Below are 27,820 nucleotides of genomic sequence, written 5' to 3' on the forward strand. Positions count from 1 at the left end.
GGCAGTAGAAAGGCTTTTGCCCTTTAATCACTTCAGACCCACAGACCTTACTTACCCATCATGGTTATAGGAAGCGAGAACCACGCTGGGGCTGGAGTATGCATTGCTGGTTACCCACGTACAGTGAACAGCAAACATCATCAACAACATCAGCATCAGCATAGTCACAATGTTTTTGATATTGGGACCCAGCCCTTCTTCTGTTTTTTCCTGTTCAGATACATGTTTCCTCACTTTGCCTGCCTAAACAAACACAAATTTATCTGTTATGGCAACTTTTATCACTCTTGACAATGGAACCCATGTTTTCTGACTTCTAACTCTTGCTTCCTCCCCTCACCTTATCATACAGGTTGCCAGGGTTCCTTTTATCATCTTCATCACTGCTGTCCTCTATTGGTGGATTTTCCCTCTTCATATCATCACCCAAATAACGCTCAAAGACATTGGAGAAAGCGATTGCTGACAGCATGCAGACCACTGGAGTCAAAGTGAGCATCAGTCGAACCATCACTCCAGCAAAGTAAACGGCGCTGATTGCATACAGAGCAACTGCAAAGAAACAAACCTACTGATGACATTTAGAAAATAATACCAACTGACTGCACACGTACATGGTCTCCATAAAACTACTTCTGGAAGTGAGTAGAGCATCTGTGTATATAAAGACTCAAGTGTGCAGCTTGAATTTCATTGCTTTTTAATTTACAACATTCGGTTGAATTAACACTTATCCCTGTTAAGCCTCAAACATTTCCTGAGGTTCACCTTGACAACTGTTAACAATAACACAACTCCATTTTCATATGCATGAATAATGTGCCAGAATATATATTATTAGTGAAATTTAATATTACACACCAAAAATGCTACTAGAATAATAGGTAGCTTCATTTGATTAAAAAGGTCAAACAGCCCTAGACCAAAGAAGTTACCAGAACTGAAAAAGCAAAAGGAAGTATTACAATTTAATGCAAATATTAAATTCTAATTTAAGCCAGAGATATCTGTGGACAAATTGGGGGCTTGTCTACATTATAATTCCATACAGATGAAAAATATGATATTGTGAGCCCTATTCTGAAGGAAGCTTTTCTGAACAGTACTATCTCCACTTTGTCTCCCACAAAACACAAACCAATGTTTTCAGAAGAGTAAGGAATATTCAGAACACTTTCCTTGGAAGGAAAAAAACCCCAAACAATGCTGTATACACTGATTAGGAACATCTATCTCATAGTGGTTTCCTCCTGATGGATTCCTTGTCTGCTACAGTTTAACAACATCCTCTTCTCAAAGATTTACCACAGAAATCATCAAGGGACACCAATTTATCAGATTATATTATGTAAATATCTTCTACTTTGTACTGAGGCAGTATGGCTCTCCACCCTCACTCATAGGTCTCTCTATGCCCTCCTAAATGGATGATGCAGCAGTAGGAGGTTGAAAGCAAGTTGCCCAGCACTGGTCTTGACAAGAATTAATTGTAAGCCCAGCACAGAATACCCCAGAGTCACTGGATTTATTTAACCCAGTAAACATTCCCAATGCCCACACATCTCTTAGGTAGTCTTAAGAGGCAGCTATATTAGTCTGGAGTCTCCTGTCCTGTAAAAATTCAAGACCTGACTGATCTTCATTCCTCCATATGGATTAAAACTCCAAAGCACATCCTTAGAAGCCTCATTCACAATCTTAGAAGTTTGCTTTCAGAGTACAGCTTTGTACAAATAAGCAATTTGTTGTCACTGACACAGGGACGCTGAGCTGTTCCCCCGGCTGATCTGCACTGCGGAACCGCACCTCAACGTGTGGTATGAAATGTCAGCCTGGAGAAGAGCATGAAACTCCTGGTGCAGAACTGAACTGTAGCGACAAATAATTCAATCCTACCTCTTGGAACTACATTCCATCACCATTTCAGCAACCTCTGCAATTTCATAAACAGTTTTAAATACCGCTGGATGCAGGCAACTTTTAATAATCATCTTTAAACACGTCACCTTTAAAACCAATTTTTAGAACAAGCCATATATCAGCTTTGAGGAAACAAAAAAACAGAATCAAGTTGAAGGCAAGATTTTCCAAAATAATTTAAAAATATTTTCTCTTACCAAAGACTCTTTCATCATTGATGTTTTTGATACAGAACCACAGCCCTGCTGGGAAAGTACACACGAGAATATGCAGATCAAAAAAGAAGGAAACCCATGTTGTAGGCTGATGCTCAGACACAGAGGCAATGATCGGGATGTGAATTTTCGCATACCTTTTTTAAAAAAAATTCAGTTCAAATTATTTTGAAAAGATAAAATTATTAAAACTTGTAAACATTAGGAATTCTGAACTTGATTTCAAAGGAAGCATTTCAATTTAAAATGGCAAGTGCTCTATTCAGCAGAAATCTGATGAAACCTTTATACCAAAAAAGTCACGAGGTCTTACTGCATCTAGGAAGCATTTGGAGCAATTTAAAACAACAATATAAGGGATTATTTCCATATTATTTAAAGCAATGAAAATTATGGATGTTTTGTTTGTTTATGGCTACATATAAAGCCAAATTCACCAAAATGAAAACACAGCTATGGAAGCTCCATTGTTACGTTTTTGAAGAGTTTGTCATCACTGCCAGTAAGTTTCCTAAATTTTCAACTGTTTTTCAAAAACTCTCCTCTACATAGAATATCTTAATCTTCTTAGTAAAGAAAGTTACAGTATTAAATACCAGATCAGTTACTGATGCACCCAGATTCTTTTAGATGCTGAAAAAAAAAAAAATCAGGCTTTGTCTACACTTGGAAATACATGTCATCTAAACAACATGACAAACACTCAGTGCAGACAAGGACAAAACCGTGCTCTATATTATAGACAGCTATACATATGGACCTAATCTCAGGTGCTATATGATTGAGTGGTGAGGTATCAAACACATGTCCTTTTCTTCACTGAGATCTAGTTCTCATTCAAAACTGCACTGTGTGTTTTAACACAATATGTTTTTCTAATGTAGACAAGCCCTCAAAAGTTTAATGCTTTGTATATATAGACAACTTCATTACAGGCAAAGAACAACATCTAGATATTCTTCAAATAAATTTGAGGGTTCTTTACTGACATCTGTTCTACTACTTTTATTACAGAGTTGGTACAGAACCCTGTAAGAGCTGGACTTTAGAGCCTGAAAAAACCCTGAACTGCACAAAATTTGAAGTTCTCCTATCCCTGCTTTTAAATTTAAAAAAAATCTACCAACTGAATTTCACCTTAAAATATTTACCTGCAAAAAATACTTTCCATTTTATTCCTATTCTCCTGGCTGGCTAGAGAATCTAACATTGCATCTTTAAAGGTTAACTAAAACAAAGATTAACAAGGTTTTTAACCTGTGAAAACACGTTAATAAATCAGAACTGTTCAGGGTAGACATCTGTATACACAAAACAGATATGTGAACATAATACAGAGGCAACATGCAAGATCATATGTGCAACATCTTTGTGATTTCGTGCTATGTTGCACAATGAAATTAGTCTAAGGCTCTTAGTGATTTTTAAACGTGCACACAAGTGTTGATACAGCTTCGGTTATTTTATGCTGACATACACACTACAGTTTCATATAGAAAAAGACATACCATTACATATTTAAAGACTTCCAAACAAGCAAGAAATTTAATAGACAAACTAGTGAAATGGTTGTAAAGATCATGAAGTGGTTACTACAAATGCTCTCTTTAGGTAACTGATTTAAGCCCACTATATTCTCCTTGACTAAAATACTAAATGGATTTGGGAATGAGGAGAACAAATGATTATTAGTTTTCAGCAGAATGCTACTGATATCTAAATCTCATATCCTTACTTACCCAGTGTCCCACAATGAATAAAATCTGCCACTCCAAGGAGCAATATAACCTGAAAAAGAGAAGGAGGGGGAAAAACCCTTTTGCTACCTGAGTATTTAAATGCCATAATTTTTCTACTCCCTCAAGTTATAGCACAAAACCAAATGAATTTCACTGAACTTGTGATATATGTGAACCAGGCCTACTGCATTAGGCAGGCTATAAAATCTACCAACCATGAAGCAAGCTAGTTTTAGAACACATTTACAGCATCATATTGTACTTGTTGTGTACAATGTGAGTATCAAGACACACACACCTCCAGAAGTCAAAGCAATGCAATAATAAATATTTCTCAAAGAATATGACAGATAGCAATCTACACTCTGTAAAGATGTATAGGAAAGACAAAACATAACTGATAAGAAAGTATTTCATTTTTCTGAAATGCCAGGGGAAACTGGGAACGATCTACAGTCAAAACACTAACACTTAAGGAAACACTGGTTTCCCATTATTTCTCTGCTGATGGATCTACATGTGGCATAGAATATAAAAGCTGCTACTAGACATGCTGATAAGCTTTACGTATTGTTTTTTAAAACAAGGCCTTTAGATACTTAAATATCATAAGATGAAAAGAGATAGTATATCTATGAGATGAAAGATAAAAATTATTATTAAAAATTATGAGCAAGTTTCTTCTTAAATTTTATTTCCACTTTCCTTGCAACTGTTTCAGCTCCTTCTGAAGACAGATACAGACAAGGTAAAATAAGAGAAAGTTAAATATAGAATATGCTGAGTTTGGAAGGGACCCATCAGGATCATCAAAATCCAACTCCTGGTCCTGCACAGGACAACCCAAAGATCACACCATGTGCCTGAGAGCATTGTCCAAACACTTCTTGAACTCTGTCAGGCTTGCTGCTGTGACCACTTCCCTGGGCAGCCTGTTCCAGTGCCTCAGGTCCTGTCACTGGTTACAAGAGTGCAGAGATCAGTACCTTCCACCTCGCCTCGTGAGGATGTTGTAACTGAGTCTCCCCTCAGTCTCTTCTTCTTCAGGCTGAACAAACCAAGTGACCTCAGCCACTCCTCATATGGTTTCCCCTCCAGACCCTGCCCCATCTTGTTGCCCTCCTCTGGACACTCTCTAATAGCTTAGTATGTTTTTTATATTGTGTACCCCACAATGTGAGGCCGCCCCAGTGCAGAGCAGAGTGGGACAATCCCCTCCCTTGACTGGCTGGGGATGCTTTGCCTGATGCCCCTCTGGGCATTGCTGGCCCTCCTGGCTGCCCAGGCACTGCTGACTCATATTCAACTTATATTTTTATTTATTACCCAAGTCTTTGTGCATGACTCAGTAAGTCTTCCTTCTATCTGATATTTAAAACTAGTATAATAATCTGACTGAAATATTTAGTTTAGTAGCTAGTTTAAACATTTAAATACTGTTGATAACATTCTATGACAAGACATATTTTTCCCTTCGGTCTTCAGATGAAAAGCTTTCTCCCATGCAGTCTTCTGCATGCACATGAAGGAGCTACCAGTAGATAGGGAATTACTAATTGTGGTCTTCTCTGCATGTATCCAAGACGTGGGATTAGACAGCATTCACCTGAGGGTGCTGAAACAGTTGGCCCAATGATAGCTACCCACCATTTTCATCTGGGTGATAAAGGTGTCTGGTGCCTGGGAAATGGCTAATGCTACACCTCTGGGCAAGGCAAGAAGTTCTATGCAGGAAGCTACAGGCCAGTAACCTGAGCTGCTGAAAGGATCAAGGAGCACAGCCTCCTGAAATACATTCTTCCATGTTTTCTGAATCATTTTCCTCTTTTCTCATTCATAGCTGAAGAAGAATGGGATGGACAAATGGATCATTTGACGGGTTGAAAACTGGCTGTCCTGACAAGCTCCAAGTAGTACTCAATGGGTCAGGATCCAGCTGGTGGCTAGTAAAAAGTGAATATATCTCAGAGGCCAAAATGAACCATGTTAAATTGAAAAGAGTAGATGATATGCGTTATGGCAGGCAGGACTTCAAAACCTGAAGCCCCTTCTTCCAGTTGGTACACCTGGGATACAGGGTCCATATGTGGGCACTCTTCTGCAAGAGGATTATTAAGAAAATAAAGAGGGATTAGAGTGCTGTGAGGTGATCAGGAGCCTGGACTGCACAGCACATCAGAAGCAGAGGGAATGAGGCTGGTTCCAACTGATGAAGCAGTGATACTAATCAGTGAATTGCAGAAGTTGAAATCAACACTTCCTAAGAACTGCAACAGAAAACATATTTTGCTGCACACTGAGATTAGAAGCCAAATTTTGTTTTGATATGCCAGTCAGAAAACTTTTGCTAAGAACCTGCTCATATGCACTGAAAAGCAAATCAAACCATCAAGTTTCAGAAGACTTTCAAACAAACAGAGATGTTAAGAATTCTTTTGGAATAATGGTATCATAATTAACAAAAATAACACTGCTATTAAATAGTCCAAAATGGTAAACAATTATACAAAAAAAATTATGCCAAAAACATTGCTAAAGAGAAATGCAAGAAAGAAGTCAGCTAAAATAAAAACAAGTTTTTATCTCAAGAAAGTGTGGGGCTTTTGTTTTGGGTTCTTTTTCTTTATTTTCGAAATAAAATTTTGACAAAACAAAACTGTACTTGAGGTGTAATACTAAGATCATGGAATTTAAACCAAGCAGAAGTCAATTTTTGCCTGGCTAATATAATTAGCAGGAAAATAAGAGTGCTTTTCTTCATCAGGGGAAGCAAGTATGGTATCAGATCACCAAAGGAAGTGTGTCATGGAATCAAAAGGCTGCAGTGAGGCATCTGAGGACGGAAACCAAGCAAAGACAAGCTTGTTCTTGTGAGACAAGGCAGAGATGCCTTGAACAGGAATCAGACTCAAGTATTTCAGAAGGGAAGCAATTTGACCTTGACCCATTCATGTTACCCAGAATATTGTACCCAGATTAGCTGTATGTATCTTCATAACATGCTTTGACTACAGTTATGTTCCTCATCCACTCTGACTTCTTACATCATTATGTGTATTGTACATAAGCCCAAAATATTGGCATGGTGGTACAAAGTTGTTTTTTTCCTGCAGCCCAGAAAGCACAGTGAATTCCAACACAAAGAAACAAACAATAACATGAGCACTGGTTTGCTGTGGCATTGCCAACAACTTCTTTAGGCTAAATCAAATATTGACCATCTTGGTTTACCTGCTCTAAAGGTAAATTAGTTTCATATTTATTTACCTGTGTATGTCAAATAGATGACACTCAGGAACACAGTACCAGCAGCTAGTGAGACACCCAAGAAGAATAATGTCTGAAATTCTTGCTTTGTTAATCTGTCTCTCAGATACTGCAAAAATGCATATGCCTGCAACAGTGCAAAAACACCTAAAGAGAGAAGAAGGTTTTTGTTTAAATACTCAAAAGCAGTAACAGTAACCGACACACTTTGGCTATATTTGAATTAAAAAAATAAACACAAGGTACAACCTAACATCTAGAAACTAGTATAAAATTACTTTCTGACAAATAGCTTTTAATACTTAACAGAGATGACGCTTTCTTGTAAAGACAGAAACTTCCAATGAGAGAAGAAGATATTCTCCAAAAATTTATTTGCTAATTATATCAAGAGCTCAAATACCCTCTTTTCGCCTCCAACACTGCCTCAAATTGGGGTAAAGGAGAGAATCACCTGAAAACTAGATTGCACTGATTATGACAAAAATACAGGTTAGCATACCTAGATATGGTGAAAAATAAATTCACAGACTCCAGTCAACACACAAACAAGGCCAATATAGAAATATATGGAATTTATGCTACTGAACTAAACAGGGGATTTAATGAAAGAAAAAGCCAAACCAAACAAGTAGGTGACAGACAAGTGAATTACATAAAATTAGTGTTGAAACACCAGAAATCACTGGCAGAGCACCCCACATCCTCAAAAAGGCTGTTTAGAGTTTAACATCAAACCCACAACTTCGACACAATTTTTCTGTTATTATTCATTTCAAGATATATAATCAGATCAATCCAGTGATGAGTCCATTCAAAAGAGAAAATTCACTGGTAGCTGGCAGAAGAACAAAAAAAAGCTTAAGTGTCCAGTCTTTCTTCAAATTAACAATGAATTTGATGTCCATAATGAAATTCGCTAGTTCTGAACTCCTAGAGAAAGACCACTCACTAAATCAATGTAAAATTCTTCAGAAACAAAATGTGGTTTGGTAATTTTTTCTTTTTCCATTATACTCAGATTGCTGAAAAAGAAGTGTCAATTTTAAAAGTATTTTTATATTAAACTTTCATGATATTCCAATCACTGTCCCAAATACATGTTGATAAGTGACTACACATAAGAAAAACCCCCGAGGAACTGAACAAACTGAACTGTATTGCACAAACAGCACATGCAGTTAAACTCAGTGTTAGCAGAGGTTCTTGCTCTCAAGAAATCAAGATATCTGACTCTTAGCAACTTCTGAAAAATCAACGTAAAGAAATTTAAAAAAAAAAAACCAAACAAGATTGAAATCAGTTATTTAAAAATCAGCCTTGTGATTAGTAACTTAAGTAATTTGTATTTAACCCACTCTGAAAAATTACAGAAGACTATCAACTCTAAAACCAAATTGCTCAGTAAAAACTGTTACCAGTAAGGAATGTTTCAATTGTACAATGCTTGAAGGCAACATTGTACCGCAAAACAGGAGAGATAATCAACGTGTAAAGTAAGTGCTTGTCAGAATGCTAATTGATCCAGTGTTATAGAGGCATTTTACCTCCATTAGCTCACACAAGAAGAGGATAATGTGTCAATTAGAAAGAAAACTTCCCTACAGATACTAAATTGTACCTCTTTTTCTTTAACAATTTGGTTTGCTACTATGTGCTCTTTCTAATACAAGGAAACAAAGCCGCAAGGGTTTGAGGTTTTCTTGTGCTAAGAAGCCTCTTGGAAGCAAAAGTCTAATTTTCTTACCTGCAGCTGCCATGTGTTCACTTGTCCTAATTGGTTGAAATCCCACAAAAGGTATCTGCATCGATAATATTAACCCCACAATGTAGAAAGTGCTATACGCTGGGAAAGAAAAATGTGAGGAGAGGGGGAGAAAGGCAGGAACAAAATTAATACACGTTTGAAAAAGAACTGGTTCCACAGTAAAGTCCATCTTTCCCCCTAACTTCAGTGACACTGAATCAGAACAGTATCATTCTAAATATTTCAGCCATCCTAATTACTTTTTCCTCCTTTGACTAGAATAAACTTGTCTATTGCATCCAATTTTAGTGGAAGTAGCAGAGTACTGTTGTTCTTAATTGCATTGTTTTTTCTACTCCTGGGGAATTAAGCCATCTGCCTAAGATGTTCTAGCTTCCCTGTTTTTGAGGGTCATGGATGGGGGAAACAGCTCTCTCATAAAAAGCGACAAAAGAAGCTTTCTATATGAGGAGAAACTGAAGGGATCAGACCTCAAAAAAGCAAAACATGTAAGAGCCCACTACCTACTTAGAAAAATGCAAAGAGGTATACTTTTTCTTTTTTTAAACACAAGCCTAGAGTGATGCCAAGAAACTGAAAAGCAATAGGATTAAAAATTAATATTAAGTGTATATACTGATAGATCTGTATCAACCATGGGGCTCCAGAAAGTAGAGGACAAGATCATAATTAATATTAACAGTAGTATCAAAAACATAAATTATTACTACACACGCACTACCATTCATATACTTTATTTTGAAAGAGATTTTGGTCCTCAGTATTACAGGGTGAAGAAGACATGGGAGGGGAAGAAAAAAAACCCCAACTCTGAACCGCCACAAGTCTGATTATATTTGAAGTAACCAGACAAAGTCCAAATGAAGTTCTGTTCCTTCAGTGGCAAACAGCAACAATCCACCTTTCAGATCTTTAAACACTCCTACAGATCCTAAACCACTGTCTCTGTTATGGTCTGGATCTTATGAAGATCCCTGTTCTCATATAACCCTTTACTAACCTCCGTGAGATCAGTTTTGGGGAGGGCATCATTGACTGGAGGTATCGTTTCCACAGCACCTGTGTGGTCTCAAGGAGGGATCGTGCTCCCAGAACACTGTCTGTGTTCCAAAACGGTCAGAAGTGACAGTGATGGTATTTGCAAGCACTTGGTGTATTCCTTCAAGCATCTGTATTGCACAACTTGGCCTAGCTACTGATCTATGCCCTCTTATGTCACTGAAATACACTTTTCCTGTAGGAAGCTCAATTTTTGAAGAATTTGCTACAACATAAATCATTTACTCTACCAAGCAACTGTTACAACACTGCCATCCTGTGGAAGTTCAATGATTGGCATAAATCACTACATTTCACATTTGTTAGACCACTGTAAGTCATCATTTTTAAGTCCAGTCCTGCAATTGCTTTACTTTCTATATGCACTGCCCCCCACTCTCCAATCCCTTACTCCCAGTTCTTCCAAGAGCTACATATTGCCTGGTATTGAAAAGATTAAAAAAAAGTCATTTACACAACAACACAATTTTTCTAGGCACTTAGAAACATCAAGGTGATATATGATCATGAAATTTCCATGTTCTTTTACAGTCTACTGTTTGCACAGTCTTTGTAAAAAGGAGTTAATTTTGACTCCTGCAGGCTATAACTTTGACCAAGTCCAGAACAAAAACATTTTGACCTACTGTGGAAAACCTCATTTTACAAACAATTGAAACTGCCATTACCATATACCACAAACACAGGAAAGACCTACTGAAAAGCTTTTCCAGAGAGTAAGATGTATTTGCCCACATGCTTATAATTTTAATTAATGGATTACAACCACTAGAAATAAACATTCAATCTGAAGTTTTAGAATATGAAGTAGTTGACGTAAATCAACTGTTCACTGTTCAAATGACAAAATCCAAACCAAAGAACAAGGAGTTATTGAAATTAAGCTTTAAATTCTGGAAGATGCTCAAGTGTTTTGTTACTAAATATTCTGATAAGTGTACAGAACTTAAAAAAATTGTACAGAAAAAACCCCAAATTGAAATGAACATTATGAAGTATTTTACATGTGGAAGCGTGACTTAAAGAAAAACTAAGCACAGCAAGAGAAAATAGTATCAATGGTTGCTGTATCTGTATAAAGAGGTTATTCACTTCTACAAGTGCTGCTAACACATTGGAATTGTAAGCACTTGTTTGTAATGATTACACTACTATTTTATGTTCAATCAAACATAGTCAGTAGAATCTGACTGAAAAGTACAGATCACTGTCAAGATGAAAAAATAAAAGCACAGCTCGAGCTTTCAAATGTAGGTAGCATCTTCACCATTGATGCCAAGTGGGTCAGAAGCTATCTGGTTGATAAAGTCATTTGCCTGCAAGCCCTAAAATATTTTAAAATTGGCAAAACCCTCACATTCTGGGAAATTTTTTACTCATTAAATGGTTCTGAATTACACTCCCAGGCATATCAGATCATGTCCCATTAATTTTTTCCTTGGTGTATGAACACTCATATGAAAAACATGTACCAGGAAAGAACCATTATTTCTAAAAACTTGGTGCTGCCAAATATTGTTCTCTACATTTATGTTACTATGTTTGATTGAACATAAAATAACCTTTACCAAATGGCTCATGCTAGCTTAAAACAAACTTAAGCAACTGATCTAGAGATTAACTCCCCCAAAATTCTCAATAATAAGTAAGATGGATGCAGATTTTACTAGCTACAGTCAGCTGACAATATTTAACAGAAATTTTAGCTGTACATTGGTAGTTTTTTAAGAATTATGAGCAGGCACACTCTAGCGACTGCATTTCACAGAAACTCACAAAATATCTTTATTCTCCCTGTTTCAATGAGTTTTTGTAATCTCTTCTCCCTATCTGAATAGTTTGGAAGTGAAGCACACTTGAATTTCCTCTCAGAAGTGCTTGAACACTCTTACCTGTTTCACAAAAACATCCTGTTAAACAAACCCAGAAATTATATAGTAATGTGAGATGTACAGACTCCTCTAAGGCTTCCCATGAAAGCTTAAATTAAGCCAGCAGTTGCAATGAAACAGCAGAACAGCGATCACATTTTCATTCTGACAACTCCATGGCACTATATATCCCTCACTGCTGAAGGGCAATAACATTTCAAAACACTGTAGCTATTTGCAAAACAAACATCTGTCAAAACCTTTAATTCATATGAACCTGCAGTAGTATTTTCCCCACACAATTCAAAGACTAGTTCACTGAAAGCGGAAGAAGCAAGAATACTTATTCTTTATTGTTTCTGGCTGCCACACTGCTTCAGGATTTTATAATTACTTGATTTAATTTTCTCTTGCATAACTCATAGAAATTGGAAAATGAAAATATTCAGTAAAACAATTTTAAAAGCAAAACGAGATAAATTACTTTCCCTCTAAGTTATGAAGTAGTTAATGAAGAAGTTAAGTAATACAAACATTAAAAATGGGCTAGAGATTTTTCTTTCCCTTTTTTTTTAAGAATTTCCAATTCTTTTACATATATAGGATAACAAAGAAATATAGTTTGATAACAAAAAGTCAAAACTGAACTTGACTAAATTGAGTAATTATTGTAGCATATAATGGTTCATCTATAGATGCACATACAGTAATTTCTTTAGCAGGCACTAAAAAAGGCATTAAAATAATTAAAAATACAAAGATGCAAGAGCATTAAAATGAGTAACAAAAATATATTTACAAATGAAATAATGCCTTATGATTACACCTTAGCTCACATTATGTTCTCAAACTACCTACTGTTAAAGCTAGAACATTTTTAATGTGAAGCCAATTTATAAATCTCTGAATACCTGAACTGCTTATCAATTATTTAATTCACACACCCACATGATGGCCAACTGATTTTATTGGTAAAGTGTCTGTAAAAAACAGTTTACAGAGTATTGAAATGTCAGGCAAATCAATTAAAAAGTTAGTATTCTAAGATCCCTATTCACACTTTCCAGAAACTAGAAGGAAGGCTGATTAATCCAATAAAATTTTAAACATTTACATGGAACATCCAGTCCTAGTCTGTTATATAAAACATACATGGCTGCTTAAAATTTCCTAAGTCTTTTACTATATTTTTTCATAATTTCTGCTGTACAACTTTTAAAAGTACCAATTGTTTTTCATACTAGTAAGAGAAAAATATGAAGTATTACTAAAGGCGCATATACAATATATATTTTAAAAATATTTCAAGAATTCTTCTATATCAAACCACCCAATTTTTTTTGCTGTGCACTAGAAAGGAAAAAATTAATTACCAGCTACATACACAAAATTTTAGAAGTGTATGTTTTAACTCCTTATTTCCATGTTGTAGAAAATAACTGACTATAATCAGTAATCAAATTAAGAAAGTTCAGTCTGATACGCAATTACTTAATACCCACTTGATACAAAACACATCAGTACAGTTAACTTCATATCTCACATTTAAGCATGTGACAATGACTGTTCAATGAACAAAACTTACCAATGTAGACTCTCCTGCTGTATCTCTGCATCAGCAACAGAACAAACACATGCAGTGGAATAAGGTTGATGATGAAAACATAACCACCCCATGCAGAGACCTATGACAAATGGAACAGGAAATTAGATCTGAAATTATCTGCAAATTCTTAGGATAGCCAATGCTGGATTTAAATATGGTGACGGTCTAACAAGAAAACACAAACTCCCTCTAGACAGGCAGCGAGCACTACTAGTAATACCACCAGAATCCTTCTCAACATTTATTATCAAAGAAAAACAAACCACAACAAAAGCCCATGTATCAAAGGATTTGGAAATGGGCTGATGGATTTTCAAGGTCATCCTTCCTCAATCTCCTCCTTCCAAGCTAATCTGGTCATACTCCCAAATATGAATGGGATGCCGGAGAAAAGCTTTTCCCCATGGTGAAGGCTGCAGCACAAGGCAGCAGCAGGATCCCCAGGGCCACAAGCTGGACTTTGATGATACTTGTAGATCCCTTTCAACTCGGGATATTCTATAATCCCATGTAGGATCCAAAACTTTCTTTTGATATAAAAAATTTAGCACCATGCTCTGCACTTTCTGCTGAGGATAGGGAACACTATCTCCTGGCAGAGAAAAGGAGCAACGTACACCTCCAGGAGCAGAACCCCTGGAGCAGAGCAGCCAATGCAGGTTGCCATGTAAAGAAAGAAATAAAAGCAAGGTTGTGGATGCACACAAAAGTGGGACTGAGCCCTATGGAATGGTATACAACAATATCATGGATATTGCAAATCTTTGGCAACAAGAGCTCTTGAGAAGAACTCCTATGGTGTACTTAGAACTGAAACACTACAATGGTATTAACACATCACTGATTGCTGGTTCAGATAAGGATTTAATGAGCTATCATTACTATGTGTTATCTAAATTTCTAATGTATTTAGAAGGGCTAATGCTGACTAGACAATCTGTATTTTAACATGTCCTCTTGTCAAATTACAGCCTAGACTTCCCCCATATGCACCGTTGCCTATCCTAGGTCTTCATTTTTAGAATGCAGTAGCTAATGTGGTTTTCACTTAAATTGTACTTCAGGGTTTAGATTTAAGTAGATATTTTTAAAGCCCCAGAACCCCAAAAGAAACCCAAATTACTGTGTTCTGTAGAAGAGATTCTAAAATAAGGATGAGGCCAAGCATTACTGGCTTTTGACACTACCACTACAAAACCCAGCATTTCAAAATTTGGGGTAACCCATTCAGACACTGTGATACAAGTAGAATAGAAATCATCTAAGTTTCTAAAAAACTCATTTCAGATTATCATGATTCCATTGCCAAATTACAGCATGAAATATCATGGTTTACACAGGCAAGTTTATTTAATGGGAGAAAACATGAAGACACGTAAGTACAAATGTGCAGTTAAAACACTGTTACATTTAGGGAAAGGTTTGAATGAAGCAGGTAGAAAACACTTTGTATGGATCAGAGACCTGCACCTCTAATTACCAAAATATTAAACCAAATCTAAGCACTGAAGATTATACTGAATTGGATGCACTTTGGAACTTTTCAAACAAAACTGAGGGATCCTCATAGATTGGCAAAAAGAGTGAAAACATGCTATTACTGCTACAAGGATTGCTTCAATGTACAGTTTTGTTTTATTTTACCTCCTCATCATGAAAAGCTGTATGAAGCAAAAGCTGTTCAAGTAAAATAAATGCTAAAAATATAAATGCAAGAAAAAAAGTTTCTCTACATTGAATACAATAATATGAGTCAAATTACCACAGTGAATTAGGTATATATTTTAAGTAGATTTAGTGATCAAGAAAGATTTGTCAGTTCATGCAATATCCACTCACCTTCAAAGAAACTGTTCCCCAAATTTCCCACGAAAGAACTGACTCTTACTACCTCAAAATTGTGATTGAACTTCTAACTTACACTGAAAACAACTAATTTCATCAGAGAATGACAAATTATTATTATGTAACAAATAGTAGAATTATGCTTTGTCCTAAAAATTTACCTAAGCAAAATATCCAGAAGGGCTTCTTAAAATTCTTTCCAAAAGGGAAATACAACATATGGAAAGCTATCACCTACTTAGGATGAAGCATGTGCACTCTGTAAGAAATAAAATTATATTATCTAATCACTGAGATTTGAGGCTAAGCTATGGACAAATCTTAACCTTTCACGAGCTGATAACACTTTACAGGAAAATAAAAAATCCCACTTTTAGATTGAATGTCACGATGACATTGATTCCATAAGCTCTGTCACCATGCACACCCTGGATCACATCCTCTCCCTCTCACAAAGTCCCACAGACCAAGACAGTAGAAGTTGTTATTGTGTGATTTTTCAGCAGTAGAACTGTGAAGTATTACATTTGTTACCTGTATGTTTAGGAAGAGCATTTTCAGAGAATCTTGACAATACACTGGCACAATATAAAAAACACTACGACATATAAATATAACAACTCAAGAACTTAATTGTCTGCTTTTGTACTGCACTAGAGCATGTACCAAACCTCCAGACTCTCTTCACTGTAATGCTATATAAACAGCAATGCTGTTCATAAAGAAGTGGCTGTTAATTTAATGACTTGGTCAAAATGAGGATAAATAGGGGATGAAATAAATGTACTCTTAACAAGAAATAGCTATCCTATCCTCTTTGGTGACAAACACGGGGCTATTATTTCCTATATTAACAGCAAAAGTCTCCCAGGAAACCAAATGCACAGTAAAGCTAGAGGAAAACTAGGTAGCATGCAGACAACCTTTGAATTAACCTTCTACTTTAAGGCACATAAAACAGTCCGTAAGTTCCTTTTTCTTGCAAACCTAGTTACCTGACGGTAGAAAAGCAGCATTTGAGACCTCAATCTTAACTGTCACCAAGCAATTAGCCTGGCAGTCCCACCACTGCCTATTTCGAGGATAATTTATTTTCATACAGTCACATAGAAAAAGGGGAAAAAGGACCTCTGACTGATTCATACAGGAAAATTCTTCAAGTCTAAGGCTTCAGAAGATGGGAGGAGGGTGAAAACCAATTCTCTCCATTTTTCTATTAGTTTTATCTCCTCGGTTTTACTACTGTTTTTCCACTCTGTTAGCCCTTAGGAACATCTGTGCAATAGCCTCCATCTTCACAGATCGAGAATGAAAAGAGTATTTATGATCATTTATTATGACATCGAAATCATTCATCAACCCTGGTGGTAAGCTCTATGGCATAATTATACCCAAAGAAATAGTTTTCAAAATTATAAAAATGTAACTTTGTCCTTACATTCTAAATATTCTGATTATTATTTCATTTTCATAATAATGACAGACAGACACAGGAATATTAAAATTACACCTTAATTTACCTGTACCCAAATGAAAATCTGACTGAATCAGACTACCCACTCATAGCATAGGAAAAATTTATAAATTATTATACTTCAATACTTTAAAAAAAACTTTTTGGTGTTTATTAAATACTTTCAATTTCAATTTATTTATTATGTCTTTTAGTCATATATTTAAGGTTTTAATAGAAATATGAAGCAACAACTTCATATTATGGCTTCAACAAAGATTAAAATACCCTTTGGTTCTTTATTAACATATGGATTATGTAATCCCTACTCAAACAGTTCAGCTATTATATATATAAAAGCCTTACCATGTAAAAGTAGGATAGACAGCAGCAGATTGTCCAAAAGACTGACCCAGTTTTCACAGACTTCACCTGGAAGAATAACCAAGTATTTATGAATCACAAATACAGGACAGTATTCCAAAATTTCATTCCAACACAATTGTCAAGAGAAATTCTTTAGCCCACATCAAGCTATATTTGTATGTCTCTGAACTGATGTCCATAGAATCGTACCACTAATGCAATGCTTTCACACACAAAAGGAGTTTATATCTCTAGCAAAAGCAGAGGCAGTGTATGACCCAACTCTCAGCGTCACGGCCTGATGTAGAACAGTAGTAGCAACACCTGTACTACTTTCTCTGAGACATTAGACCACTTTAGAATTCTGAGTGTTGACTATCCATGCATTACTTTGGCTGGCATCCGCCCCAACTCTGCAATTACAGACATAAGAGCTATTCTGTAATTTTGAAAAACTCAGTGTTAATGAGAGCATCCAGATACTACCAAAGGTTTAGCTGGATCCATAAACAGCCCAGGAGCATGAATTTCTCTAAAACTGATGGTGGTGACTGTGGTGTGGGAAAACAGGAATGAAGAACAGACATTAAATAAAGTTAGAAAGTTTTCAATAAAATATATTTGATTCACACATAATTCTACAGGCGGTCATGCAAATATTACTGCATAAGCAGTTCAGTTAAATATGGATTTTCTAAGAACAGAGAACTGCTATTGTGTCTCAGTTACTCTAAAATAACAATATAAGTTGATTCTATTATTGTTATCAAACACAGTACACCTTTACAGCTGCAGCTTATTTTAAGATCAGACTTAAAAAAACTGCATTTAGGGTAACACCAGTCACTCGGTCATGACAAAACTCAATTCCCCTCTATCATATTCCTACCAACTGCATCCCAAGTTTGAAATATTCTAAAGCTAAAAATATCTGTAAATACAAAATTATGAGAAAAGGTGTAATGACCAGGTACTTATGTGCAGACACTCAAAATGAGAAGTATATGCATTCCAGGAACACACAAGGGACAGTAGGCTACAGTGTCTATGCTGAATTAACAATATAGTTTTGCTTTTGTGTTATTTCCAAACTAGATTCAATGGTCCAGAAAAGATACAGCTTGCCTAAACTCCTTCATGCAAAACTGCATTAAGGATGAAATTCTACATACAGATTAAGGAGTGATTGACAAGCAGCTTTAGCAAGCAGGCTAATTAAAAGACATAAGACTATTTTTTTAAGCACGCAAGTTAACATTAATATCTTGCTCTAGACAGCTTTGATTAAATAATTTGGATACTTATACCAAAGCCCAGACAGTCCATACAGTCAAAAGCTTCTCCAGAAGACAATTCAAAGCACTCCATATTCAGTCTACTCCTTTTCACTAGGTACGTAAGGAGGCTAAAAGTTAGATGCACACATAATGCTAATACCTATAAACCGAAAAACAACCCCTCTGTTTGTTTTAAATTTATAGACTCATCATCATTTTTATTATTACTATAGGACACACATACTTCAGCAGAACAGTACTTCTACATAGTGAACTAAAGAGAACGATTATGGAGTGGTTCAGATCATGTGACTTCTCAGTACTTGCCTGATCAAGAGCCAAGGGGAAGAGGGATGAGAGGGAGGAAAATAAGAATTCAATGGATTCTAAGAAAAATCAAGTCACTGGGTTGGAGGAGGAACCAAAAAACCTTTCCAAAGCAAAAGACTCAGCAATTACTTACCCATAAATAGTATGTGAACTGCAGTGCAAAAATAGCTATGCCTTCATTGTCAAATGATCCTGCTACTGATCGAGATATGTAACCTGGAACTATGGCGATAAAACAGGCGGCTAAAAGCCCTGCTCCCTGGTTCCACAGTTCTCTGGTGAGCAGGAAAGTAGAAATAGCTGTAAGGCCGCTAAAGACTGGTGCTAGAAACACACATACATCTCTTATATGGACTGTCACGTTAAGCATATTTAAAATCCAATGTATAAGGCCTGCTGTCACCATCAGTCCTGGGTACACCTACAAGGAGAAAAAACCAGAACAAACCAATAGGTTACTGCAGAAAACTATCATGGTAGGTTTGTTTACATATAATTTGCAATGAAATAGTGATTTCTTAAGCTGATATAAGCAGTGAACATCAGCATAAGCTAATAGAGTTATATTAATACTACTTTAATCATGTGTTGACAACATCACTGAATACAAGGGATTCTTTAAATTTTATCCAAATGCTAACAATAACATATAATCTATTTCATAAATGAATAAGCAACATACAGGTAATATCCTACCTTGTTTGACATTTAACATATAATGAGAAGAATTTGCCATTAAAGTATGGAAGCAGAAGCTAAAGTTCACAACAGAATTTCAAGCCAGCTAACAGCTTTAATGAAAAAAAAAAAGCCCCAAAAGCCTAAGACAACAAGAAGAAATCCAAAATTTCCGAGCCCTATTCATTTTCCTTCAAAATATATCATGACATTCTTTCACTTCTTGGTACCAATGGGGAACGAAAATGTGCATCAACAAAATCTAATTCTTTTTAAATTTGAAAAGTTGATGGTCAGTCACTTGAGTGTTATATATTTGCAAGACATCAGTAGAGATCTTTGAATATGAAAGATTAAAATAAAGTCCTGTAAAACTGAATTAAGATGCCCTCCAGGGAAGGTATGAAATCTATTGAACCCATCACAAAATATTGGAGAACTTTAAAATATTCTTAATAGGAATTCTACCCTCCCACATTTATCAACATTAGAAAAATCAATACATACTAGAAAAGTTAATATGAACTTCACCTGCCTTAGTTTCTTTCAAAAACAAAGAAGGGCATTGTATGAAACTAAATTAACAAATGACAGAATGTTCCCCTGCATATATTTCAATTCCCTTTCCTAAGGGGTTTTACTTCATATAAGATAGGTAAGGGAAACACGCATATATGTTACATAAAGAGTCTCAAGACTCTTTATCTTTACTTTGGTATCTCCAAGATACTAAAACAAATGGTGATCTGTTACAAAAAACCCCTCGTTAATGCCTTTAAATGTTATGTACTATAATTAAAAAGCTTTAATGAACTTTCACACATTAAGAAACTGGCTGTGGCTGTGTTAGTAACTTAAGTGTTATTAAAGGTATTCCAATGAACAACATTTGTATTCTGATTTGATAATATTGTTTTGTACATCTTTCCTGTCTTGAAAATTGCATCGACGCCAATCTTACCTATTCCTGATGCTTCATACAGGTGCCACACTGATTTAATTTCACAAGGTCTTTTCCCACTGAAATCCTAACTTTTTTCCATACATACATGAAGTCTACTCAACATATACCACTGGATTAAAACTTGTACCTTAAGAGATTTAGTTAACAGTTTTGAAAAAAAATTTTTAAAAAAATTGTTTTTCCTTTTTTGATTTCATGTACAGGTATTACAGGAGTAAGACCTTTTTTTATTACCATAAGAAGTTCATATGTAAGAAGTTCTGTATTTCTTGTTCACAGTATGGTGTTGGATAAAGACTAAAGCATGTTGACTTACTCTCAGTTTCTGCACCTAAAAATTAAAAATATCTTGATATTCCCTCTGCAGCAATTTGACAATTAAAGGCATATTTTATTAAGAGTTGCCTTTCACTGATGTCGAATTTGCATTGAAAGTTCGAAAAACTTACTGCAAAGTCACTTTTAAGTTATTATTATGATACTTACAGTTCCACCTACTATTCTTCCTAGTGGATACCATGCTCTTTCATCAAACCAATTTAAAAATTCATAAAATCCATGAGATGCAAGATGATGTGTTGATCTATAGTTAAACCTGAAAAGAAACAGAAGAAAAGATGAGGGGGTAAGATAAAAATCCAAAACCTGTTAAAATAAAAATCAAGAACTTCAGCATCTCATTTAGTATAGAAGTAGAATGGTCCTCTCTAAATCCATAGCATTCTAAAGTAAATTATTAAGTTCTCAGTTACTAATGACTATATTTTCTTCATTTCTACAAGCCAGTGTATTTACACAGATGGTATGTTATGGTCTTTGGTGAAGTTTTTTTTGTATGTAAATATTAAAAGGTTTTCTATCACTCTGAAAAACACTCTGGCCATTTTTGGTATTCCTTTTTTAAGCTACTAGTTTTCAAATATAGTCTCTCACATCCAGAATATCACTTAAACAGAATTAAGATCATGGAAGAATCAATGCAAGACTCCCACTCTGAGACAGGACAGCTGTGGAGTACATTCGCTGCTTCTCTACCTCATGTAAAACTGAGAGGTGACTAATGCAATAGGCAATGGGAACCAATCCATTTATTCACACTATCGAAATAATGGTCTTCACATATTCCCTTCTTTCAATTCCCTTCCCTTCAATCAAGTAAGAATGTACACAATATAGAATCTCTGTAGATGAAGTTTCACCTTCAAAGTTTGTACATTCTATGCTGCAGAAAATATCTTGTAGAACAAAAGCTCTCCCATGCATACCTTCAGTTCAGTCTACAAACCATTAAAAAGCATCAATGGACTGCCATTAAGGCACTAATCTTTCACTTTCCTAGCACAAAATATCCCAAACTTCTGATAAAAACCTTCTCAACTATTAAGAAGTCTATTAATTCTTGAAATCAGGTAGTAGGCTGTGAAAAGAACTACAATGCATGTTACTCCAAACCAGCAACTCTTTCATAATCATTCATTCAAAAGCCAAACTGAAAAGGCTACAAGTATTGATAATGGGAAGTTTTCCAAAGAAAGTTTAGGCTTAGAAACGCCTGGGTGAACACAAGGTCTGAAACAAGCAACATCCACAAAGCCAGCCCTTCTAATAGATACTCTAATTGGAATTCAGTTAACAATGTGAAATCCATTAGTTAAAAAAATATTAAAGATTATATTCATTACTTAAGTAGAAGTTCAGGTGACTAAATGGAATACCACAACAGGTTAGATGAGCAAACCACCATGAAAGACTTCCACCGACACTGCAAGTATTCACGACTAGAAAAGCTTAGGTGTGTTTTTAATTTTGTCTATTTCCTGAAAGCATCCACTTATATCAGTAACATGTATCACTTCTAACACAGATTTTAAAACTACAGCAAATTCTCTTGCATATTTAGGATTCCCAAAATATTACAGGTTTACCTTGAATTAATTCAACAGAATCAAGCTACTGTCATTCAAGACTGCAAAACCCACCAAGTTCCTAACTGTTTAATCAGTACAAGTCTAATATCTGAAGTAAAACCACACTGAGGTCATGAGCAGCTTTATTCATCTACACAGTGACAGAACAAAAAGAACTGAAATTCAAGTTCAGATGTCAGCAAATTTGCACATTTCAACTGACTGAACTATCACAGCAGTGGTCATTAAAAGTGACATTAAAAATAAATAAATAAAAAATAGAGTGAAGTATTTTCAGGAGCACTCTCTTACATGTTAACTAAGCAATTATATAGGATACATTACCTGATAAAACTGTAGAATTTGAAGAGTTATTAGTCATGTTTATATAAGAAAATTCACATGACCATCAGTCATTCTGACCTAGAAATTTTTGATTCAAACAGCAATGTGACATTGGTTTCTAATAAGCCTACAACTATTCCCATTTGACTAGATTTCTAAATATTAATTAATTCTCCATTTCTGAACTGTCAACTATAGTGTGATTTATGAAATGCTGTACCTGTGAAATTAGCCTCTTATCTTAGTATAGTGAGGTCTATTGTTAATTTGGTTAGTGCCAAGTGCCTGCAGTACAGCATGAAACAAATCAGGAATTTCAGGTTGCAGAGGATGCACACGATCCAGACATAAAACACACTGAAAACCCAGCCAATACTGTTATCCTAGAACTTTAAAAAGGAAACATGAAAGATGTTTACTAACATGGATTACTTTCAAATTTCTACATCATGACTGAAACTCAGAGGCTACAAAAGTATGACTAATGTTTACTTTTAGAGCATTAAAAGATTAGTTAAACAAATGAAATTGCCAGTATGTGTTCTTGGCTTTCTCCTCGTGTTTTGAACCAGTAAAGCTTCATAGCTGACTTCAGAAGGATGTGAACAACTGTTCTGTGCTTTGGCAGCATCCCATTAAGTCTTTAATAAGAATAATTCACAATTGAAATGTAACATAACAGGACTTTAATTCTACCACTTCAGAGGTAAGAATTTAATCTTCCCTCCTAAGGTACTTTTAAACAGATACAAATCTATTAACCCTTCTTTCAAAAACCAATTGATCTTTTGCCACAAATGAAAGCATGCAGAGACAGCTGGGCAATGTCTTTACAGCACAAATTATTGGTAATATTACAGGTACATTAATTTTTCACTGTGAGAAGACCTGTAAGTGACAACAAGAAATAACCTTCTGGACACAAAATGCTAAAAAATTATTTAGAAGCAGAATTCAGCACCTCATTTTGACTTAAAAAAAAAAAAATGCCTGCTTCACCTCCCACTAGGTAACCTGCAACCAAAATTTAGTTAAAATGTCAATATAAAACATATAGGCACATCAGAAGAAGATTAATGAGTGATACTGAATATCAAAGCCAGCTTCGGGCACTGAAAAAGTGGCAGCAATGGGCAGTGCATCAGACAACAGTGTGGTCTGGCAACCATATGATGATGCCAGTATTATGCTCTGATATCACTTACCCACTTTATAGTGCTCTTTGTTAGGGACAAACTTGAACCTTGTGAAACTGTTTCCTTTTTAGGCAGAATGGAGATAGCTGCTAACAAACGGTATCACACCACAAACCACAGTCACGTAACCTTCTTACTACCTTGGTACTTTCCAAACTGTGCTTGAAATGCAGCACAGTGGTATTGTATTTCTACAGCAGTGCTGTCACAGTACCTGCAACTATCTATAGGTTTCACAGGAGTGCAAACAGCTCTGGAAAATATTAGGAAAACTGCCACCTTTGCCTATGCCCGCATCTGGGACATTTAGGGGCTGCAACTGAAGAAGAAGCAGAACAGAGGCAAGAACAACCAGTGCTGGGTAGAGGTTGCACTTCAGGCTTGGGTGCTACTGTCTGCCCTAGTTCTTCCACCACCAGCAGGAGCAAGAACAGGTGATATTTAGGGTTTTTTCTAGTCCCCTTTCTGACCTGCTACACCTTATCCAAGGAAACACTGGAGTACACTGCTGGTTACACTAAGTATGCAGTACTACATGACAGAACCAGAGTGAAGAATAGGATCCCTTTTCTCCCACCCTCAACCCTCATACACATCTGATCTTGAGGTATGGGAACAGTTTACTGATCTCCCAAGATTCCCTTTTTATCCTCCCTCATCCCTTTGAGGCAAGTCAATTTGAGATAGACTTGAGAATAAAGAACAAAATTATATGAAGCACATGCCTAATTAAATACTTAACTAGAAAGACTGAGACAAATACTCAAGTTCTCAGTCCACATTGTGAAGAAGATACACTTGCCAATATTCAACTAAGGGCCAGACTAAGACTAGTAAGCACTGATGTTTCTTATTTTAGCTGACGTTCTAGGAGGAAAAGTGATGCTCTGCTGCTCTCCTTGCCTCTTTCTGTCAGGTCTGGAGTTTGAACTGTCTCCTCCTCCAAGCTAAGCTTTAGAAGAATAACCAAACAGTCCTAAGTCTTTGTACATTTCAGAATTTTAAAGTCCCAGCTACCAAATTAGGCTGGTATTGTAGTTTGAACCTTTGGGGGGATGCTCTAGTGATCACAAAAGCACCCTATGCCTGGTATCATTAATTCTGTGGCACTACTGGAAATACCTACATTATAGTCAGTTCAGTAGACAAACGGAGACAAGTTAATAAAGATACGCTTCTCATTTTTAAAGTATATTTTACTAGAGAAGAGAGTATAAGCAGTAACTCAACAGAGGTATAACTTTTTTTTAGTAGCAACATTAATTTAGAAAGCTTAACTAGGCAACTTACAACGTAAAGCCTGTAAAGTTTTCACTTATATATTATGTACTCTTAATACATAATCTTAACTATCTGTTCATGCTTAGGTTTGATTTTTATTCCATCCTATGAACTGCTTTTTTGATGACACAAGGTAATACTGTAAGATGATTACTTAATGCCAGTCACAGCAATCACTCTCTATCCAGGAGCTACGGAATTCTCCAGCACTTCACAACAATAATTACTGCTATATTTATAAAGAGACATCTTTGATTTTGACATTCCAAGTATTTCCTTGACAAAGTACTATTTAAGATAAAACATTAAAATAAAATTTAGCCTACTGAGAAAATAAGAAAATAAGAGCACAAATACAGCAATGCAGTTACTCCATTCAGACCTTAACAACACCTAAGGCAAATGATATTGACAGCAACAGAATTCATTTGACCCCTCTGTTCCAACACAGCACAAGATCAGTGTGTTGCTTCTTGTGGGAATGGTGACTGTTTAAACCCCAATCAATTTCATGCTATTATTGTCCCATCATCTAGACTTTTTATCCAGCATTTTCTAGCCATCTGAGAACATGTAATCTCCTTACAGGCAGAAACTGTTGAAAAATTTCTAAGCCTGCAATTATAAAGGCTTCTGTGCTCTAGAAGTCTTCATCTGCAGATGCACAAAATTTTCACATCTGCAAACTCAGTAAAACGACATGATACAAACTATGAACATTACAAGCTATCTGAGCAATTCTAGGAGTCAGTTTTTAATGCAAATGTAGATTACAGAATCAATTCTGCCATACAGCATCTAATTAGAAATGGCAAGTCTAGATTCTTGAAAAAGATAGTTGTGGATTGATTCCATATCCGACTTATTCTTTGCATCCAAAGGAAGAATTTATTCAGTGCAACACTATGGAAAATCTAATGAGAAACTTCACTAGCTTCTATTGAAATGAAGAAACTCATACACAGTATTCCATAACAAATTTTAAAACACCTGCTTGCCTACATATTATACTACGAGTACAACATCCTGCAAGTCTTATTCTGAATTCTGTATCTACGAATAAGCAATTACCACAACGAGTTCTGGTTTTTAAAATGGAAGTATATTACCCCACGAATCACACAATGAATTCAATGCACTACAGCAGTATTTCTCCTCAGGAAAATCCTTACTTGTGTTTATAACCTTGGTAAGTATGTATGGACACTTAAGCCATTTTCAACTAATCAAGATCAGAATTTTGGAGCAGCAATACCTACAGGCAAGAGTACTCATGACAGGTAAAGAGCTTTTCCTAGTGCCCTCAACCCAAACCCAAGGTGTTAGACCTCACAATAAAAATGAAGAAAATATACACTGAAATCTACCTGTGTAAGAACCCATGAGATGGAGGGTGGTCCTCTGTTTATCTGAGCCAAAACTGACATAAATCTGTGAAATGGGAGAGCAACCAGGCAATTCTATTTCAGAATAATCTCCTTTCTTTTTGACTTAACCTCATGTCAGTGGAATGGTTTTATTAGGTTCTAAATATAATACAAACATATACTGCATGCATTTCATCCCTAATTCGCACATTTATATATAATTTAAGTCCTTATGTGTCCACAAATCTTTTTTCTGGAATATCTCTAGGCACACACCTACCATGGTTTTATGCAGAAGCTGTTATCACTTTGCACAGTCAACTTCTGCACCTCACTGGACAACAAACATCCAGGAGTCATGAGCACAGGAACTCTACTCAGTCTTTCACAAGGGACACAGAACATGTTTGCACAATTCTAACTAAAGTTGATTGAAAGACAACTATTAAGTAAAGTCCATCAGAAAGAAAAAATATAAGCTTTGACAGATGTGAAGTTTAATATTGTCCTAATTATGATGTTCTTAGGGGGTTCAATATGGATTTTTTTGATTGTTTATATGAATATTTGGATATGTAATGATTCTTTACATTCTGAGATAAGCCTCAACTAATATCAAGTATTTTCTGCAATACTATTAGAATGATCCTTGATGGGTAAAACAGTAGAAAGCAAAGGCAGAAAAAAAAGCTGGATGCAGAAAAAAAAATCAGCAGGGCAACTATTTTTTCAGGTCCAACATTCAACTATGCTCAATGGAAATCCTGAGGAATGGTTATAGAAGAACCATTAAGAATTACCATTAAGAATATCAGAATGTCCTCAATGTGTTTAAGAAGGATTACAGCATTCCTACTGTCACTACTTGCATGGTATTTTCACTGCCTGCAATAAGATGTCACGCTCAGCAAATGCTAAAATCAGGAACTGCATGCTGCCAGTGGTTTAATGATATGAAATTCTACAGGGAGCATACAGTCACTAACTTCTTCAGAGAACCCAGGGCATCTCCAATATTTTTGCTAAAGAATTGCAAGCTTTTTAAAGCATTCCATGACCACAACTTATATTTTTCACACAATATACCACCATCTGAAGCCACGATATGCTTCCCATCATCACTGTAGTGGGTGTATATCTGTCTGCAATTTCAGATATTTCTTCTGATGCCTACTGCTATTTTTCATTACTTTTTTTTGTCTTGCTTTTGAACTATTTGATGTCTCAAGGCAAATTATTATGAAAATAGTTAGTTTTATCAATATTAAAAGGTATATTTCACCAGTGAATTTTGCCATTCATAACATTTAACAACATTTTAGACCTAAAAAGAAAGCGATGATGACATTTTTCTTAGAACAGTCAA

General features: G+C 35.7%; 1 protein-coding gene across 1 annotated transcript in view; it reads right to left on the reverse strand.

Moving 5' to 3' along the window:
• Window positions 1-27,820, reverse strand: part of STT3B (STT3 oligosaccharyltransferase complex catalytic subunit B) — a 53,778-nt gene that overhangs the window by 9,020 nt on the left and 16,938 nt on the right. Inside the window, exons 2-11 of the mRNA XM_032676739.1 lie at window positions 20,845-20,953; window positions 18,850-19,137; window positions 17,110-17,175; window positions 13,425-13,524; window positions 8,889-8,987; window positions 7,142-7,288; window positions 3,875-3,923; window positions 2,118-2,272; window positions 341-552; window positions 56-243 (exon numbers count right to left, since the gene is read on the reverse strand). Coding sequence (XP_032532630.1) covers window positions 56-243; window positions 341-552; window positions 2,118-2,272; window positions 3,875-3,923; window positions 7,142-7,288; window positions 8,889-8,987; window positions 13,425-13,524; window positions 17,110-17,175; window positions 18,850-19,137; window positions 20,845-20,953 — 1,413 coding nt within the window. The remainder of the gene's footprint in view (window positions 1-55; window positions 244-340; window positions 553-2,117; window positions 2,273-3,874; window positions 3,924-7,141; window positions 7,289-8,888; window positions 8,988-13,424; window positions 13,525-17,109; window positions 17,176-18,849; window positions 19,138-20,844; window positions 20,954-27,820) is intronic.

This window comes from Chiroxiphia lanceolata, chromosome 1 (assembly GCF_009829145.1).
Source record: "Chiroxiphia lanceolata isolate bChiLan1 chromosome 1, bChiLan1.pri, whole genome shotgun sequence".
Lineage (NCBI taxonomy): Eukaryota > Metazoa > Chordata > Aves > Passeriformes > Pipridae > Chiroxiphia > Chiroxiphia lanceolata.